General features: G+C 39.5%; 4 protein-coding genes across 4 annotated transcripts; 2 read left to right on the top strand and 2 right to left on the bottom strand.

Moving 5' to 3' along the window:
- Positions 1-685: 685 nt before the first annotated feature.
- Positions 686-2,831, bottom strand: LOC148883179 (U5 small nuclear ribonucleoprotein 40 kDa protein-like). The gene is made up of 6 exons (XM_089023740.1): positions 2,759-2,831; positions 2,561-2,681; positions 2,391-2,473; positions 1,523-1,584; positions 1,302-1,405; positions 686-1,058 (listed from the first exon to the last, which is right to left on the bottom strand). Exons 2-6 carry the CDS (start codon positions 2,652-2,654, stop codon positions 1,009-1,011), a joined length of 393 nt encoding a protein of 130 aa, XP_088879866.1. The 5' UTR covers positions 2,655-2,681; positions 2,759-2,831; the 3' UTR covers positions 686-1,008.
- Positions 2,832-4,134: 1,303 nt separating this feature from the next.
- LOC148883178 (U5 small nuclear ribonucleoprotein 40 kDa protein-like) lies at positions 4,135-8,261 on the bottom strand. Its single transcript, XM_089023292.1, has 10 exons — positions 8,018-8,261; positions 7,657-7,786; positions 7,489-7,582; positions 7,193-7,358; positions 5,996-6,118; positions 5,799-5,919; positions 5,629-5,711; positions 4,772-4,833; positions 4,545-4,648; positions 4,135-4,300 (listed from the first exon to the last, which is right to left on the bottom strand). Exons 1-10 carry the CDS (start codon positions 8,129-8,131, stop codon positions 4,251-4,253), a joined length of 1,047 nt encoding a protein of 348 aa, XP_088879418.1. The 5' UTR covers positions 8,132-8,261; the 3' UTR covers positions 4,135-4,250.
- A 653-nt stretch (positions 8,262-8,914) lies between these two features.
- On the top strand, positions 8,915-11,715 carry LOC148883177 (zinc finger CCHC domain-containing protein 17-like). The gene is made up of 6 exons (XM_089023293.1): positions 8,915-9,103; positions 9,375-9,475; positions 9,995-10,086; positions 10,150-10,250; positions 10,570-10,715; positions 10,813-11,715. The coding sequence occupies exons 1-6, from the start codon at positions 8,974-8,976 to the stop codon at positions 10,966-10,968; spliced, it is 726 nt and encodes a 241-aa protein (XP_088879419.1). The 5' UTR covers positions 8,915-8,973; the 3' UTR covers positions 10,969-11,715.
- A 1,293-nt stretch (positions 11,716-13,008) lies between these two features.
- Positions 13,009-14,540, top strand: LOC148883176 (uncharacterized). Its single transcript, XM_088986889.1, has 3 exons — positions 13,009-13,135; positions 13,455-13,600; positions 13,698-14,540. The coding sequence occupies exons 1-3, from the start codon at positions 13,009-13,011 to the stop codon at positions 13,851-13,853; spliced, it is 429 nt and encodes a 142-aa protein (XP_088843015.1). The 3' UTR covers positions 13,854-14,540.
- Positions 14,541-16,326: the final 1,786 nt, after the last annotated feature.

Raw genomic sequence — 16,326 nt, 5'->3', positions numbered from 1 at the left:
TCCACTGTCATTATCAACATTATTAGCCAGCAAAAAGATAAAATAACTGGTACAATACTTACCCAAGGTTGAAATATTGAAAATGTTGTCAAAAAAAATGTCATTATTGATTGATTGATTTCATTCTGCTTTGTTTCCCCCTGAAATAAGTGAACCGCGAAGTAGCGAGGGATCACTGTACAACAAAAATTCTAATTACTTTCTAAATTGTACATGGGCATGTATTACATTTACCAAATTGGAGACCAAAAATATAAAATAACTGGGAGAATACTTGTATACTTGAAATATCGAAAATGTTATCAAAAAATAACTCATACATGAGCATGTCGTGTACTACATTTACCAAACCGGAGCAGCCTTCTACTTACTAGCTCGTCTAAAATATCTTTCGAAACACATCAAAAGATTACCAAAAAAAAGTAGGGTTTAAATTATAGGCGCCATCTGTTGCGCACATGGGTGAACAGACACAAGCGTACAGATTCCAAAATAAAAGTAGAAGTCGGGATGCACTTACCAGTCCGTCCGCCGTTTGTTGTCGATAGATGTTCTCTGACGTTTCTGGCTACTTATACAATACAATACATATTGATTTATATAGCGCTTTAACAAGAGCTGAAGTTGTAACAAAGCACTTAACATGGACAACGATCATATACAGCAGATAAAGCAGTCACAAAGATAGTAGAAAGCACCATAGAGTGAATTTATTCAGGCGTCAGCGAGAGTCTTAAAGCGTAAATGATAGCTATATGTGGTGGAATCTTTGTAAAATACGCTCAGTAGAAGTCATTTCAAGTGATTTTACAAATTATGGACACAACTTATCGGGAGGTGTCGGTTGTCCTTTAAAGTTCGTTTGGGGGGTTACTGACAAACAAGAGAAGCCCTTTTTTCCCTTTACAGAATCTATGAATTTTATTACAAAGAACAAAAACATGAGCGAAAAAAAAAATCATTGCCGATGATTTTACGCACTCACAAAATTGCGGATGAGCACGTCTGCTACTGAATCTCTCCCATGTACAGTCGTTTATCACTGCCACCAGAGAGCACTGGAGGGACACAAAAAACACAATTATAAGCTAGCCGCTGTAAAATCAAATATAGTTAATATTTATGCACACACTTGAAATTCCAATATAGCAAAAAATACACATTCATATTCACCTATTTAAAATAGCATTTTCTGTGTATCTCTCTCTCTTGTTTCAATTTATAATTGTATTTTATTTATTGCATTCTATTTGTGATCGTATTTTCTATTATTATTAACTATTTTATTAACTCCCACTTACCAACAGGCTCCTCGGGATGAAAAACCACCTCGTTGACCGAACCGGCGTGCCCTGGCAGCTTGTAGAGGATGCGGCGTGACGTGGTGTCCCAAATGTACACAAATCTAACACAAAAACGTTTTTCGGTGAATTCCGGTCGCTCTCTCATTGATATTTCAAATTTCCCGGCAGCTTCCAAAGCAGAATTACATCTCATGCACGTGTGTGTGTGTGTGTGTCACCTGTCAGCTGATCCCGCGGCTATTTTGCTACCATCGGTGGACCACGAGCACCTCAACAGATTCTTGGGGAAAAAAACATCACTCGTTGGATTTTTAAAGGAGGAAAAAAAAACACTGACTGTGAAAAATACTAAAAACTTAATCTCATGTAAGTAGAACAGTATGGAACTGTTTTTTTTTTGTGAATACAGACAACTTACGAACGAGATACGTTCCGAACGGTCGTTCGTAAGGTGAATTTGTTCATAAGTTGCTTCAGTGCTATATTTTGTATAGAATGTATGTTGATGGCTTATATAAGTATGTTTAAGGTTTATATAAGTATGTATAAGGCTTGTATAAGTAACCTGTATTGGTTTGTACGGAAAAATAAACATTTAATAAAATATATGCTCTCTAAAGATATGTTCGTAAGGTGAATTTGTTCGCAAGTTGCTTCAGTGCGATATTTTGTATGGAATGTATGTTGATGGCTTATATAAGTATGTTTAAGGTTTATATAAGTATGTATAAGGCTTGTATAAGTAACCTGTATTGGTTTGTACGGAAAAATAAACATTTAATAAAATATATGCTCTCTAAAGATATGTTCGTAAGGTGAATTTGTTCGTAAGTTGCTTCAGTGCTATATTTTGTATAGAATGTACGTTTAAGAATTATATAAGCATGTTTAAGGTTTATATAAGTATGTATAAGGCTTGTATAAGTCACCTGTATTGGTTTGTACTTAAAAATAAACATTTAATAAAATACATGCTCTATAAACATATGTACACGTACAACTGGAGAGAATACTACATATGTTACTACAAAAATGTTTGTATGTACCGTTGTTCGTAAATCGGGGAGTGTCTTTATTCAGTGTTACCTTTTCAAAGTTGTGTACGTTGCCCTGGAAAATCTTCACGCATCTTTCCTTGGGCGCAAAAGGCCGAACATCCCAAATACGCACTGCGTGAACAAATAAGCAACGGTGAAAATACCCCCCCGCCAAAAAAAAGACATGGCGAGTAGTTTTCTATCACGTAAAAGGATTACCGGTGTTGTCCATGGAATTTGAGAGCAGGTAAGATCCCTCCGAACTAAGACTGAGTCCGGTTACGGAGTCACCATGCCCGTGCATGTTATACATTAGCTTATTCTGTCTTAGGTCCCACACCTACAATGCGCAAAAACAATGTTTTTTTGTAAACGCTTACAAAACTAAAAATGATGGGCCTTGCTTGTTATTGTTACCTTGATGTCATTGTCGATGCCTCCAGACAGAATTTGGTCACTAGTGTCGTTGAAAGTGACGGCGAGGACCTGGTAGGTGAAAAAAAAAAAAAAAACCCGGTTACATTTAGGTGTCCAAGGAGGGTGGGTGGTGGAAACGGCAGTCCTTCGCTTCGTCGCTCCTCGCCGTCTTTTGTCAACAATCGATGCCGGGGTGTTGCGATGGGAGAACCGGGGAAGTGAGGGGGAAAGAGGCGGGCGCGGAGAGCGATGAGGTGGTGGAAGTAGGGGGAGGGGGGCGGCCGTGGCGACGACCCCCTCGAGGAGGAGCTGTGTGGATCCTGCAGGGGGCGGTTGGAAGTGGGGGGGTAAAAAGAGGAGCAACAAAAGAGGGGTGGGGGTTCGGTGTGGAAGAGCGGATGCACGCACGCCCAGCATCGGGGATATATGGAGGGAGGCCCGGGGAGAGCTGACTGGGTTGCCCGTGGAAAGACTCGGCTACTCGGCTCTATTTCCACTGTCATTATCAACATTATTAGCCAGCAAAAAGATAAAATAACTGGTACAATACTTACCCAAGGTTGAAATATTGAAAATGTTGTCAAAAAAAATGTCATTATTGATTGATTGATTTCATTCTGCTTTGTTTCCCCCTGAAATAAGTGAACCGCGAAGTAGCGAGGGATCACTGTACAACAAAAATTCAAATTACTTTCTAAATTGTACATGGGAATGTATTACATTTACCAAATTGGAGACCAAAAATATAAAATAACTGGGAGAATACTTGTATACTTGAAATATCGAAAATGTTATCAAAAAATAACTCATACATGAGCATGTCGTGTACTACATTTACCAAACCGGAGCAGCCTTCTACTTACTAGCTCGTCTAAAATATCTTTCGAAACACATCAAAAGATTACCAAAAAAAAGTAGGGTTTAAATTATAGGCGCCATCTGTTGCGCACATGGGTGAACAGACACAAGCATACAGATTCCAAAATAAAAGTAGAAGTCGGGATGCGCTTACCAGTCTGTCCGCCGTTTGTTGTCGATATATGTTCTCTGACGTTTCTGGCTACTTATACAATACAATACATATTGATTTATATAGCGCTTTAACAAGAGCTGAAGTTGTAACAAAGCACTTAACATGGACAACGATCATATACAGCAGATAAAGCAGTCACAAAGATAGTAGAAAGCACCATAGAGTGAATTTATTCAGGCGTCAGCGAGAGTCTTAAAGCGTAAATGATAGCTATATGTGGTGGAATCTTACGCTCAGTAGAAGTCATTTCAAGTGATTTTACAAATTATGGACACAACTTATCGGGAGGCGTCGGTTGTCCTTTAAAGTTCGTTTGGGGGGTTACTGACAAACAAGAGAAGCCCTTTTTTCCTTTTACAGAATCTATGAATTTTATTACAAAGAACAAAAACATGAGCGAAAAAAAAAATCATTGCCGATGAGTTTACGCACTCACAAAATTGCGGATGAGCACGTCTGCTACTGAATCTCTCCCATGTACAGTCGTTTATCACTGCCACCAGAGAGCACTGGAGGGACAAAAGAAAACACAATTATAAGCTAGCGGCTGTAAAATCAAATATAGTTAATATTTATGCACACACTTGAAATTCCAATATCGCAAAAAATACACATTCATATTCACCTATTTAAAATAGCATTTTCTGTGTAGCTCTCTCTCTTGTTTCAATTTATAATTGTATTTTATTTATTGCATTCTATTTGTGATTGTATTTTCTATTATTATTAACTATTTTATTAACTCCCACTTACCAACAGGCTCCTCGGGATGAAAAACCACCTCGTTGACCGAACCGGCGTGTCCTGGCAGCTTGTAGAGGATGCGGCGTGACGTGGTGTCCCAAATGTACACAAATCTAACACAAAAACGTTTTTCGGTGAATTCCGGTCGCTCTCTCATTGATATTTCAAATTTCCCGGCAGCTTCCAAAGCAGAATTACATCTCATGCACGTGTGTGTGTGTGTGTGTGTGTGTCACCTGTCAGCTGATCCCGCGGCTATTTTGCTACCATCGGTGGACCACGAGCACCTCAACAGATTCTTGGGGAAAAAAACATCACTCGTTGGATTTTTAAAGGAGGAAAAAAAAACACTGACTGTGAAAAATACTAAAAACTTAATCTCATGTAAGTAGAACAGTATGGAACTGTTTTTTTTTTGTGAATACAGACAATTTATGAACGCGATACGTTCCAAACGGTCGTTCGTAAGGTGAATTTGTTCGTAAGTTGCTTCAGTGCGATATTTTGTATGGAATGTATGTTGAAGGCTTATATAAGTATGTTTAAGGTTTATATAAGTATGTATAAGGCTTGTATAAGTAACCTGTATTGGTTTGTACGGAAAAATAAACATTTAATAAAATATATGCTCTCTAAAGATATGTTCGTAAGGTGAATTTGTTCGTAAGTTGCTTCAGTGCTATATTTTGTATAGAATGTACGTTTAAGAATTATATACAGTAAAGTCTCGTTATATCGATATCGGATATATCGATAGTCCCGGTTATATCGATACTATTTCTATGCACGCACGGAGAAAATTACATGCAAACAGGGTCGGATATATCGATAGTCCCGGTTATATCGATATTTTTTCGGACTCCCTTGAATATCGATATAACGAGACTTTACTGTAAGTATGTTTAAGGTTTATATAAGTATGTATAAGGCTTGTATAAGTATTGGTTTGTACTGAAAAATAAACATTTAATAAAATATATGCTCTATAAACATATGTACACGTACAACTGGAGAGAATACTACATATGTTACTACAAAAATGTTTGTATGTACCGTTGTTCGTAAATCGGGAAGTGTCTTTATTCAGTGTTACCTTTTCAAAGTTGTGTACGTTGCCCTGGAAAATCTTCACGCATCTTTCCTTGGGCGCAAAAGGCCGAACATCCCAAATACGCACTGCGTGAACAAATAAGCAACGGTGAAAATACCCCCCCGCCAAAAAAAAGACATGGCGAGTAGTTTTCTATCACGTAAAAGGATTACCGGTGTTGTCCATGGAATTTGAGAGCAGGTAAGATCCCTCCGAACTAAGACTGAGTCCGGTTACGGAGTCACCGTGCCCGTGCATGTTATACATTAGCTTATTCTGTCTTAGGTCCCACACCTACAATGCACAAAAACAATGTTTTTTGTAAACACTTACAAAAACAAAAATGATGGGCCTCGCTTGTTATTGTTACCTTGATGTCATTGTCGATGCCTCCAGACAGAATTTGGTCACTAGTGTCGTTGAAAGTGACGGCGAGGACCTGGTAGGTGTTTTGGAAAGTGTGGATGGCGCCTTTTTTACGGACGTCCCACAACTGGAAAGCAAGACGAACAAGAATGTAGAACATCGGTGGTGGCTGGAATTGCGAATGACACCGATTTGGGAGTTTTTCGAAATAAAAGCAACAGCTCTGACAATTTTTGTTTTGAGTTGTGAGGCAAAATTGGACGTTTTAAATAAGACAGAAAAAAAGACGTTGACTCAACTGCAGCAAACAATATGAATTCAATGTCCATTAGAATGCCTTGGCTTACGAACTTAATTGGCTACCAGACAGAGTGTGTAGGGCGAAAAGTGTGTATTCCAAGAATTAATTTCCCATAGGAAACCATTAAAATGAGAATAAACCGTTCCCAGGTCCCCATAAAACATAGTTTTCTACTTTCTAATTTTCTAAGCCTTAAAACTATACAAAATATACCTTATTTTAAGTATAATAAATGTGCAATGGTATTATAATTAAAGAAATAAACGGTACTATATAATAATATCGTTTTATTTAACTTTGTGATGGTCGTTGATGGCTTGATGGAATGGAGTGGCTGGTTTCCTCAGCATTAAAAACTTAATGAGGAACATAACCTTCTTTTACCATCTTGAGGAATGACTCCTTATAGGTGCTTTTCTCTGCGATAATTTTACCTAGTTCCTCATCAATTGTGTTCTGTTTAGCTGGGTTGATAGCTTTTTGCATGAAGTGTACATATAGCTTGTGCTGGTTATTTGTAGAGCCTGATTGATGGGATATTTTAACCTTGCAGTCTACACTCTGCCTTTGAACTATCAAAGTTGAAACTCTCTCACTGTCGTCTGCCTGTCTCTAATGTTTAAACCAACTCCCCTCACTGCTGCGTTCTTGACTAATCACGTGGCTTTAACCGAAGACTGGGGGCGGGGAATAGAGGACAAAAACACATGGCTGCCATTTTCTCGTTAAAAGAACGTGCTCGTTCGCAAACAACATCACTCATTGAGGCAGCTCTGTGTGTATCCCAAAAAAAGTGTGTATGCCAAGGTAAAAATGTTTATAAATTTAACGTTCGTAAACCGAGGTATCACTCACTGCATTTCAAAAAATATATACATCCGTCATTACGTGACATGTCACCTTGACGGTCCCGTCGTCACTGCCGGTACACACGAGTTGGGGTCCCCTCCGAGCAGGGTAGCAAGTATTGACGAAAGAGGTGTGACCCTTCAGCCGCTTAATCCGCTCGCCCGTCTCGCTGTCCCACACGCCCACCGTCTTGTCTGTGCTCGCAGAGAATAGCAAGCTGACCGGGAAAACAAAATACACATGCTGTTATAGATACAACGTGATATTTCTAAGCCACGTTTGGTGATTTGGAAGTATGCTATTAATTAAATAAGATTGATCGTTTCAAAGTAGGTAAGTGGACTGACCTTCCGTCTGTGTTGTAGTGCAGCTCCATCACTGCTCCGCTGTGACCCTTCAGCGTTGCAAAGTTGTCGCAGTCGCCGTACACATTCCACATCACTGGAGACAGAAACATAGCTCACGTCTTCCTCGTACAGTAATGCGTTCGTGCCGTTTTGTGTGTGACGGCTTACATATGAGCCTGTCAAAGCCGGACGAAGCCAGGGTGGCTCCGTTGGGGTGAAACTTGCAGCAATACACTTCACCCTCGTGGCCTGACATGAGCATGATGGGGGCCTGCAAGCTGGACGACCTCGGTGGTCCCTGGAGGAATCAAATCACATCGCGACCTTTAAAATATTTACAACTAATCAAACAAGTACTCATTTGGACCACTAGGTTGCACTGGTGGGCTATTTTACACTGAGCCTCCCATACAATGAGCAGTCGCCAATATATTTCAAACTCCGGTCCGTGTAGTTATTAAATTATAATTAACATAAACTGAGGAGCTTGGTCGCCATTATCATGCAACTCGGAAATTCAAAACAATACCGCGGCCACGAGCTGCTGGGACTGGGCCGCCGCCACTAGTTCCGTTCGGGGTCTCTTCAAGGAAGCAGCGGGCACGACCGCCATGTCCGCCACTCTCTTCTTCGGGTCAATCATGTTTGTTTCTTCTACAAAGGCGTCCAAAAGTGTAAAATGTCCCTTTAACGATTAAAAACAGGAACGTATGACCGCCTTTTCACCGTCGTGATGAGCTACCAACTGTAGAACTACATCCGGAAGCTCGAGCGTTGTGATTGGTCGAGAACCGGAAGCGGAAATTAACTACTTGGGCGTCTTCTGATTGGTAGGATGAAATAAAGGCGACAACGATTCCCAATGACGTTGATGTGTGTACAGTAAATTAATAATAATAATAATAATAATAATAATAATAATAATAATAATAATAATAATAATTTAATTTCTAAGCGCCTTTCAAAACTCTCAAGGACACTTTACAGTCACGGGATTTGTATCAGCATTGTTAAAAGAATTGACCATCCACGACACCCGCTACAAATAAAATGGAAAAACAAAACAATGTACGGATTTATACACACATAGCGAAGCATTTCAACATAGAATCTCATTGGGAAGACGGAAGTAAAACCAGCTCTTAGTTCTGATTGGACGAAATAAATGAAGCGGTATGATTGGCTAAACCGGTTGTTGCCAAATTGTCTTTGCCCCGGAAGTGAAACTGAAGTTAGCTATATCGAACACAAAGCGTGAGTTTATCGTGTTTATTTTGCACTTGATGTGACCTATATTGGCGTGCATGATGGACTTGACACAGTGCTCTATAAATATTTCAGCTACGTTCGATTTTATTTAACTCGTGCAGTTCTCAATTTTAGCTTGTCGATGCTATCGTGTTGACGTTAGCTTGCGGTTAAAAAGGGGATTTCTCAATCTTTTTTTTTTCGATCGATATTATCGATAAAGATAGAAAAATCGAGATGTCAGACAGTGAGCAGGAGCCATCGGGACTGGAAGGCCTCCCGCCGCTCTACAGCATTTCCAAAGGAGAAGTAGTCTCCGTGCAGACCTACGGAGCTTTTGTCCGCCTGCCGGGCTACAAGAAGGAAGGTAAGTGATGCAAGGGGAAGTGATCACTACACGATTTGAATGAGTTTCATGCAATCCATACATTTTTTCAAGATTTGAGGAAAGGACTCATGTTGCATTAATGACTGGTGGGATGTTGCAGACTGGCCCACTTCAGTCATGCAACTGTTAAGTTTTCAAGCCTGAGTTTGAGTTTTGCACAAATTGCAGACTTGCAAATAAACTGGGCCAAAAAATGAAGACGAAATGGAGTTTTTTTTATTGTTGTTTATAATCCGTATGTCATTTTTAGGTCTAGTACACGTGAGTGAGATGTCGGCCACACGTATTGAGAGCGCGGCGGAAATTGTCGATGTTGGAGAGAAAGTGTGGATTAAAGTCATTGGGAGGGAGGTAATTAAACACACACACACACACACACACACACACACACACACACACACACACACACACACACACACACACACACACACACACACACACACACACACACAATGTCTGTTCCATTTGTTTGAGTTTGAGGCATTCTAGGAGGCCATTGCAATTCTACGTAAAGATCTGGGAACTAATGTTTTCGTGTACTTTTGTTTTGAAAGAGTCAAATAAAGATTTGGATTCAGTTCCAGGACAAAAAAAAAATAAGTCACCTGACTGAATTGCCTCTGGAACCAAAAGTAACCATTGCATTTCCAGCAAAGTTTGGGGGACATTTGGTTCTGTGTATTTTCTGTTCCAGGTACTTAAAAACTAAGCACTTTCAAATTGAAGAATTGTCTCTCTAACTGCATTTTCACACTAAAGTTTACATCTAAGGTTCTCAGATTTTTTTTTTCTGGACAGTGTACCTGTTGTAGTCAAGCATGATGTGATGACCTCTCAAATGTCTTTTTTTTTTTTTTTTTTGCTGGTCAGAAAAATGGCGAGAAAATCAAGCTGTCCTTCTCCATGAAAGCTGTCAATCAGGGAACTGGGCGGGATTTGGACCCTAACAACGTTATGGCAGAGTATGTTCATTTGGTTGTGTCTTACTTGTTACATGTTATGAATACGTGGACGTATGCGTACAGGCAGGATGCCAGGCGGCGGAGGCAATTCCGAGACCACACGGGCAACAGGATCACACTGGAGGCAGTTCTCAACACCACCTGCACGAAATGTGGCTGCAAAGGTGCTATGAAATAAAAGAAACAATATCCAAATAGGCCACGACATTATGGCGCGTGTGGCTGCCGCTGCTCACCCACAGAAAAAAACTGATCCTGTGACTGTAAAGTGACCTTGAGAGTTTTGAAAGGTGCTGATAAATGAAATGTATTATTATTATTATGTCTATTATTATGATCTCTATTATTGGCATCGCTATTATTATTTCTATTATTATTATTATTATTATTATTATCTCTATTATTATTATAAAGGCAAATCCAAATTATTATTATTATTATTATTATTATTATTATCTAAAGTTGCTCCTGATTTTTTTTTAGGCCACTTTACAAAGGACTGCTTCTCTGCGCCTGGTTTGCAATACGCTCTTGTGCCTGAGGAGGGCGACGAAGAGCCACCACAACAGATGCAGCAGCCATCTGCACCTGCAGCACAAAAAGAGAAAGACAAGAAGAAGAAAAAGAAGGTAGAGTAAAACGTATTTTTTTTACGATTTGGGCATTATGTTAGCCAGCCTGCTAACCTACGCTGATGCTTTTCTTCTTTTTTTTTTCACCCTCCAGGAAAAGAAAATGAAGAAGAGGAAGCGCGAGAGGAAAAGGTCAGACAGTGACGACAACAGCAGCGACGGCAGCGAGTGCAAACCCAAAAGGAGATGTCACGAGCGGGATGATTCCCACAAGCGCAAGAAGAAACATAAAAAGCACAAATCGCATTAGTGCAGCTGAGAGCGGCAGCTCACGGGCACAAAATGGCCGCCACGGGACGTGTTTTATGTTTGAAATTTGGATATTTATCTGAATGTCATGTTATTTTTTTTCAACCACTTAATATCATGTTGCTGACAAGACAAACTTGACATACTTTAGTTTCAGTCCCTGGAAAATTAAACGTGCACTCAAGCTAGCAGTATATTGTGGTTTCATGAAAAGTTCTGGTACCTTCAGATCCATAATAATAAGAATAATAATACATTTCATTCATAAGCGCCTTTCAAAACACTGCTCCGCTTTGTCGATTTTGCTGACTGTCCAACCAATCCCCCTTCACACACACAGGAAGTAGTAAAGGCACAAACAGGAAGTGTAGTATGGCCGATACTCACACTTCCTCCATGTTTAACACAATGCTCTGAAATGCAACCATTTCAAGGTTATGCTTGGCAATGAATCTTAAAAAAATAAATAAAATATCATAAGAATTTACCTTACTAGTGACGGTTGATTCTTTCCAGATGTTACGCGGCGCTTGTTGCAAGATGTGCTTCAAGATTCCTCCATTGTATCTTGTTGCAAAAAGGCCCGTCTGAACATGTGGAAGAAAAAAAAAATGTTGGCCTAATCTGTTGAGAGAAAAAAAAAATAGCATTAGCATTTGCTCAATAAAATAGCAATTTATCTTTTTTTTTCTATTTGTTTTGCTCTTTGGGGACCGGGGAAAAAAAACAACAGAGTGAGATTTATCACTATAATATTAAAAAAATATATATCACCGATGACACTTTTATGGGTGTTTTCTTTTATTTAGCCCTTGTGTTCATAAGCGTTTTTTGCAATTTAGCCTCGCCTGCTTACAGACAGGAAGTATATTTCCCACAATGACATTTACGAAAGAACAATGTGCGTGTTTGTATAATATGAAAAAGGGTGTGACAATCCCGCAGTGATTATAAAGACTTTCTTCCACACACTTGGCAATTCACCAACAAAAGAAAAATGACTTCATATAAATAATATAGAAAATGATGTAATAAATCCTGCACAGTTGCTGCATGTTTTTATTCCGCACAGTATATAGTATAGCGTGCAACAATTACAGACATGCATTGGGTTGTTGGTACATTGTATGCACAATTAAATGTGATTTAGTGCTTCCCATTTATGGGTGTGTTTGTGTTTCTAATGTGGAAGCAAAAGGTAGAAGTTATACAGTTCTATAGTGTATTTATTGAATTTTTAGTTACACACCTAGGCCAACCCTCCCTTTTTTCAAATATGTGTATTAAATAAATATATTTGTATATAGTGCTTTCTCGGATATAATTGCTTTATTCACGCTGTCGCCGGCTAGCTGCTTTTCATTAATCCAAATTAACAGAAGTTTTTCAACCTGTTCTATTGCCCCAGACCGTTGCTTTGACAGCACGGAAACACCTTTAGCAACACACGCAACTTAGCATATTGGTACTGGGCTGTTAAACAAACAAACACACACCTCGTTCGTGTTTCTCAATGATCTTCTTCTTCTCCTCGATTGTAATTTTGTTTTGTGTCTTCTTTGGCTGAACATGAGCCTGTGGTGGGGTCTTTTTCGGTCCCATAACAGCAAAAGTATCTGTAAAAAATCAGTGGAGACGATCGACGTGTGCACTCAAAGGGGGTGTGGAAAGGTAGGCCGGCTGGGGCGCTGTTCGTTCGTGTGCTTTGGTGTTCTTCCGACAAAGATTACTCCGCCAGCCATGGTGGGGCGGCGCTCCATGTGTATCCCGAAAAGTAGTGCGTATGCCAAGGTTTAATTTTCATAAATTTAACGTTCGTAAACCGAAAAATTCAAAGAACCACAACAGTGCAGCCGATATACTGTACATGTACTTAAAGTGTCTGCAGGGTGTCTGTCTTACCTTGCATGGAGGGCGCGGTGGCCACATGATGCCTCTCCAGTGATCAATCACGGTAAAAAAACACCTGGAATTTTTTCCCCTTCACCTTGCCAGGGTACACACATACAGTACATTGGTTGTGTCTTACTTGTTACATGTTATGAATACGTGGACGTATGCGTACAGGCAGGATGCCAGGCGGCGGAGGCAATTCCGAGACCACACGGGCAACAGGATCACACTGGAGGCAGTTCTCAACACCACCTGCACGAAATGTGGCTGCAAAGGTGCTATGAAATAAAAGAAACAATATCCAAATAGGCCACGACATTATGGCGCGTGTGGCTGCCGCTGCTCACCCACAGAAAAAAACTGATCCTGTGACTGTAAAGTGACCTTGAGAGTTTTGAAAGGTGCTGATAAATGAAATGTATTATTATTATTATGTCTATTATTATGATCTCTATTATTGGCATCGCTATTATTATTTCTATTATTATTATTATTATTATTATTATCTCTATTATTATTATAAAGGCAAATCCAAATTATTATTATTATTATTATTATTATTATTATCTAAAGTTGCTCCTGATTTTTTTTTAGGCCACTTTACAAAGGACTGCTTCTCTGCGCCTGGTTTGCAATACGCTCTTGTGCCTGAGGAGGGCGACGAAGAGCCACCACAACAGATGCAGCAGCCATCTGCACCTGCAGCACAAAAAGAGAAAGACAAGAAGAAGAAAAAGAAGGTAGAGTAAAACGTATTTTTTTTACGATTTGGGCATTATGTTAGCCAGCCTGCTAACCTACGCTGATGCTTTTCTTCTTTTTTTTTTCACCCTCCAGGAAAAGAAAATGAAGAAGAGGAAGCGCGAGAGGAAAAGGTCAGACAGTGACGACAACAGCAGCGACGGCAGCGAGTGCAAACCCAAAAGGAGATGTCACGAGCGGGATGATTCCCACAAGCGCAAGAAGAAACATAAAAAGCACAAATCGCATTAGTGCAGCTGAGAGCGGCAGCTCACGGGCACAAAATGGCCGCCACGGGACGTGTTTTATGTTTGAAATTTGGATATTTATCTGAATGTCATGTTATTTTTTTTCAACCACTTAATATCATGTTGCTGACAAGACAAACTTGACATACTTTAGTTTCAGTCCCTGGAAAATTAAACGTGCACTCAAGCTAGCAGTATATTGTGGTTTCATGAAAAGTTCTGGTACCTTCAGATCCATAATAATAAGAATAATAATACATTTCATTCATAAGCGCCTTTCAAAACACTGCTCCGCTTTGTCAATTTTGCTGACTGTCCAACCAATCCCCCTCCACACACACACAGGAAGTAGTAAAGGCACAAACAGGAAGTGTAGTATGGCCGATACTCACACTTCCTCCATGTTTAACACAATGCTCTGAAATGCAACCATTTCAAGGTTATGCTTGGCAATGAATCTTAAAAAAATAAATAAAATATCATAAGAATTTACCTTACTAGTGACGGTTGATTCTTTCCAGATGTTACGCGGCGCTTGTTGCAAGATGTGCTTCAAGATTCCTCCATTGTATCTTGTTGTAAAAAGGCCCGTCTGAACATGTGGAAGAAAAAAAAAAATTGTTGGCCTAATCTGTTGAGAGAAAAAAAAATAGCATTAGCATTTGCTCAATAAAATAGCAATTTATCTTTTTTTTCTATTTGTTTTGCTCTTTGGGGACCAGGGAAAAAAAATAACAGAGTGAGATTTATCACTATAATATTAAAAATATATATATCACCGATGACACTTTTATGGGTGTTTTCTTTTATTTAGCCCTTGTGTTCATAAGCGTTTTTTGCAACTTAGCCTCGCCTGCTTACAGACAGGAAGTATATTTCCCACAATGACATTTACGAAAGAACAATGTGCGTGTTTGTATAATATGAAAAAGGGTGTGACAATCCCGCAGTGATTATAAAGACTTTCTTCCACACACTTGGCAATTCACCAACAAAAGAAAAATGACTTCATATAAATAATATAGAAAATGATGTAATAAATCCTGCACAGTTGCTGCATGTTTTTATTCCGCACAGTATATAGTATAGCGTGCAACAATTACAGACATGCATTGGGTTGTTGGTACATTGTATGCACAATTAAATGTGATTAAGTGCTTCCCATTTATGGGTGTGTTTGTGTTTCTAATGTGGAAGCAAAAGGTAGAAGTTATACAGTTCTATAGTGTATTTATTGAATTTTTAGTTAGACACCTAGGCCAACCCTCCCTTTTTTTCAAATATGTGTATTAAATAAATATATTTGTATATAGTGCTTTCTCGGATATAATTGCTTTATTCACGCTGTCGCCGGCTATCTGCTTTTCATTAATCCAAATTAACAGAAGTTTTTCAACCTGTTCTATTGCCCCAGACCGTTGCTTTGACAGCACGGAAACACCTTTAGCAACACACGCAACTTAGCATATTGGTACTGGGCTGTTAAACAAACAAACACACACCTCGTTCGTGTTTCTCAATGATCTTCTTCTTCTCCTCGATTGTAATTTTGTTTTGTGTCTTCTTTGGCTGAACATGAGCCTGTGGTGGGGTCTTTTTCGGTCCCATAACAGCAAAAGTATCTGTAAAAAAATCAGTGGAGACGATCGACGTGTGCACTCAAAGGGGGTGTGGAAAGGTAGGCCGGCTGGGGCGCTGTTCGTTCGTGTGCTTTGGTGTTCTTCCGCCAAAGATTACTCCGCCAGCCATGGTGGGGCGGCGCTCCATGTGTATCCCGAAAAGTAGTGCGTATGCCAAGGTTTAATTTTCATAAATTTAACGTTCGTAAACCGAAAAATTCAAAGAACCACAACAGTGCAGCCGATATACTGTACATGTACTTAAAGTGTCTGCAGGGTGTCTGTCTTACCTTGCATGGAGGGCGCGGTGGCCACATGATGCCTCTCCAGTGATCAATCACGGTAAAAAAACACCTGGAATTTTTTCCCCTTCACCTTGCCAGGGTACACACATACAGTACAGGACGTAACACAGAAGTTGTCGGAGGGTTATTTATAGGATGGAAAGTGTGGTCACACTTTGGAATAACTTCAGACAGAGGCCTCTGCTAGATTCCATTGCGGACACAAGTTGTGCTTGCCAACTGTGGGCGCTTTGTTTTGGATGCAAGTGTACAAAACACCATCTTGCTTTGCAATAAAAAAAAAAAAGAAAAGAAAAAAGCTGCCATTTTTTTTAATATGAAGAGAAAATTTGAGCTTTGGTTCACATGTTGGGCAACCATTTGGAGATAGTGATATCTTGGCTTACGAACTTAATTGGTTCCCAGAGTGTGTAAGGTGAAAAGTGTGTATCCCAAAAATTAATTTCCCATAGGAAACCATTAAAATGAGAATAATCCGTTCCCAGGTCCCCATAAAAAAATTTTTTTCTTATTCTCTAAGCCTTAAAACTACACAAAATATACATTATTTTAT

Source organism: Hippocampus bargibanti, linkage group LG20 (assembly GCF_051943395.1).
Source record: "Hippocampus bargibanti isolate YZ-2025 linkage group LG20, ASM5194339v1, whole genome shotgun sequence".
In the NCBI taxonomy this organism is placed as follows: domain Eukaryota; kingdom Metazoa; phylum Chordata; class Actinopteri; order Syngnathiformes; family Syngnathidae; genus Hippocampus; species Hippocampus bargibanti.
This window is presented reverse-complemented; position numbering and strand designations above follow the sequence as displayed.

Bases quoted from the DNA above. Each gene is read 5' to 3' on its own strand.
- LOC148883179 (XM_089023740.1), bottom strand. From the start codon at position 2,654: ATGTATAACATGCACGGGCATGGTGACTCCGTAACCGGACTCAGTCTT. The intron at 2,474-2,560 runs GTAATCCTTTTA...TTGTTCACGCAG, and splicing joins AAATTCCATGGACAACACCG to TGCGTATTTGGGATGTTCGG. The intron at 1,585-2,390 runs GTAACACTGAAT...TTTTTCCCCAAG, and splicing joins ACGTACACAACTTTGAAAAG to AATCTGTTGAGGTGCTCGTG.
- LOC148883178 (XM_089023292.1), bottom strand. From the start codon at position 8,131: ATGATTGACCCGAAGAAGAGAGTGGCGGACATGGCGGTCGTGCCCGCT. The intron at 4,649-4,771 runs GTGACACACACA...TTTTTGTGTTAG, and splicing joins GCCGCGGGATCAGCTGACAG to ATTTGTGTACATTTGGGACA. The intron at 4,301-4,544 runs GTAAGTGGGAGT...TTGTCCCTCCAG, and splicing joins TCATCCCGAGGAGCCTGTTG to TGCTCTCTGGTGGCAGTGAT.
- LOC148883177 (XM_089023293.1), top strand. From the start codon at position 8,974: ATGTCAGACAGTGAGCAGGAGCCATCGGGACTGGAAGGCCTCCCGCCG. The intron at 9,476-9,994 runs GTAATTAAACAC...TTTGCTGGTCAG, and splicing joins TTAAAGTCATTGGGAGGGAG to AAAAATGGCGAGAAAATCAA. The intron at 10,716-10,812 runs GTAGAGTAAAAC...TTCACCCTCCAG, and splicing joins ACAAGAAGAAGAAAAAGAAG to GAAAAGAAAATGAAGAAGAG.
- LOC148883176 (XM_088986889.1), top strand. From the start codon at position 13,009: ATGAATACGTGGACGTATGCGTACAGGCAGGATGCCAGGCGGCGGAGG. The intron at 13,136-13,454 runs GTGCTATGAAAT...ATTTTTTTTTAG, and splicing joins CACGAAATGTGGCTGCAAAG to GCCACTTTACAAAGGACTGC. The intron at 13,601-13,697 runs GTAGAGTAAAAC...TTCACCCTCCAG, and splicing joins ACAAGAAGAAGAAAAAGAAG to GAAAAGAAAATGAAGAAGAG.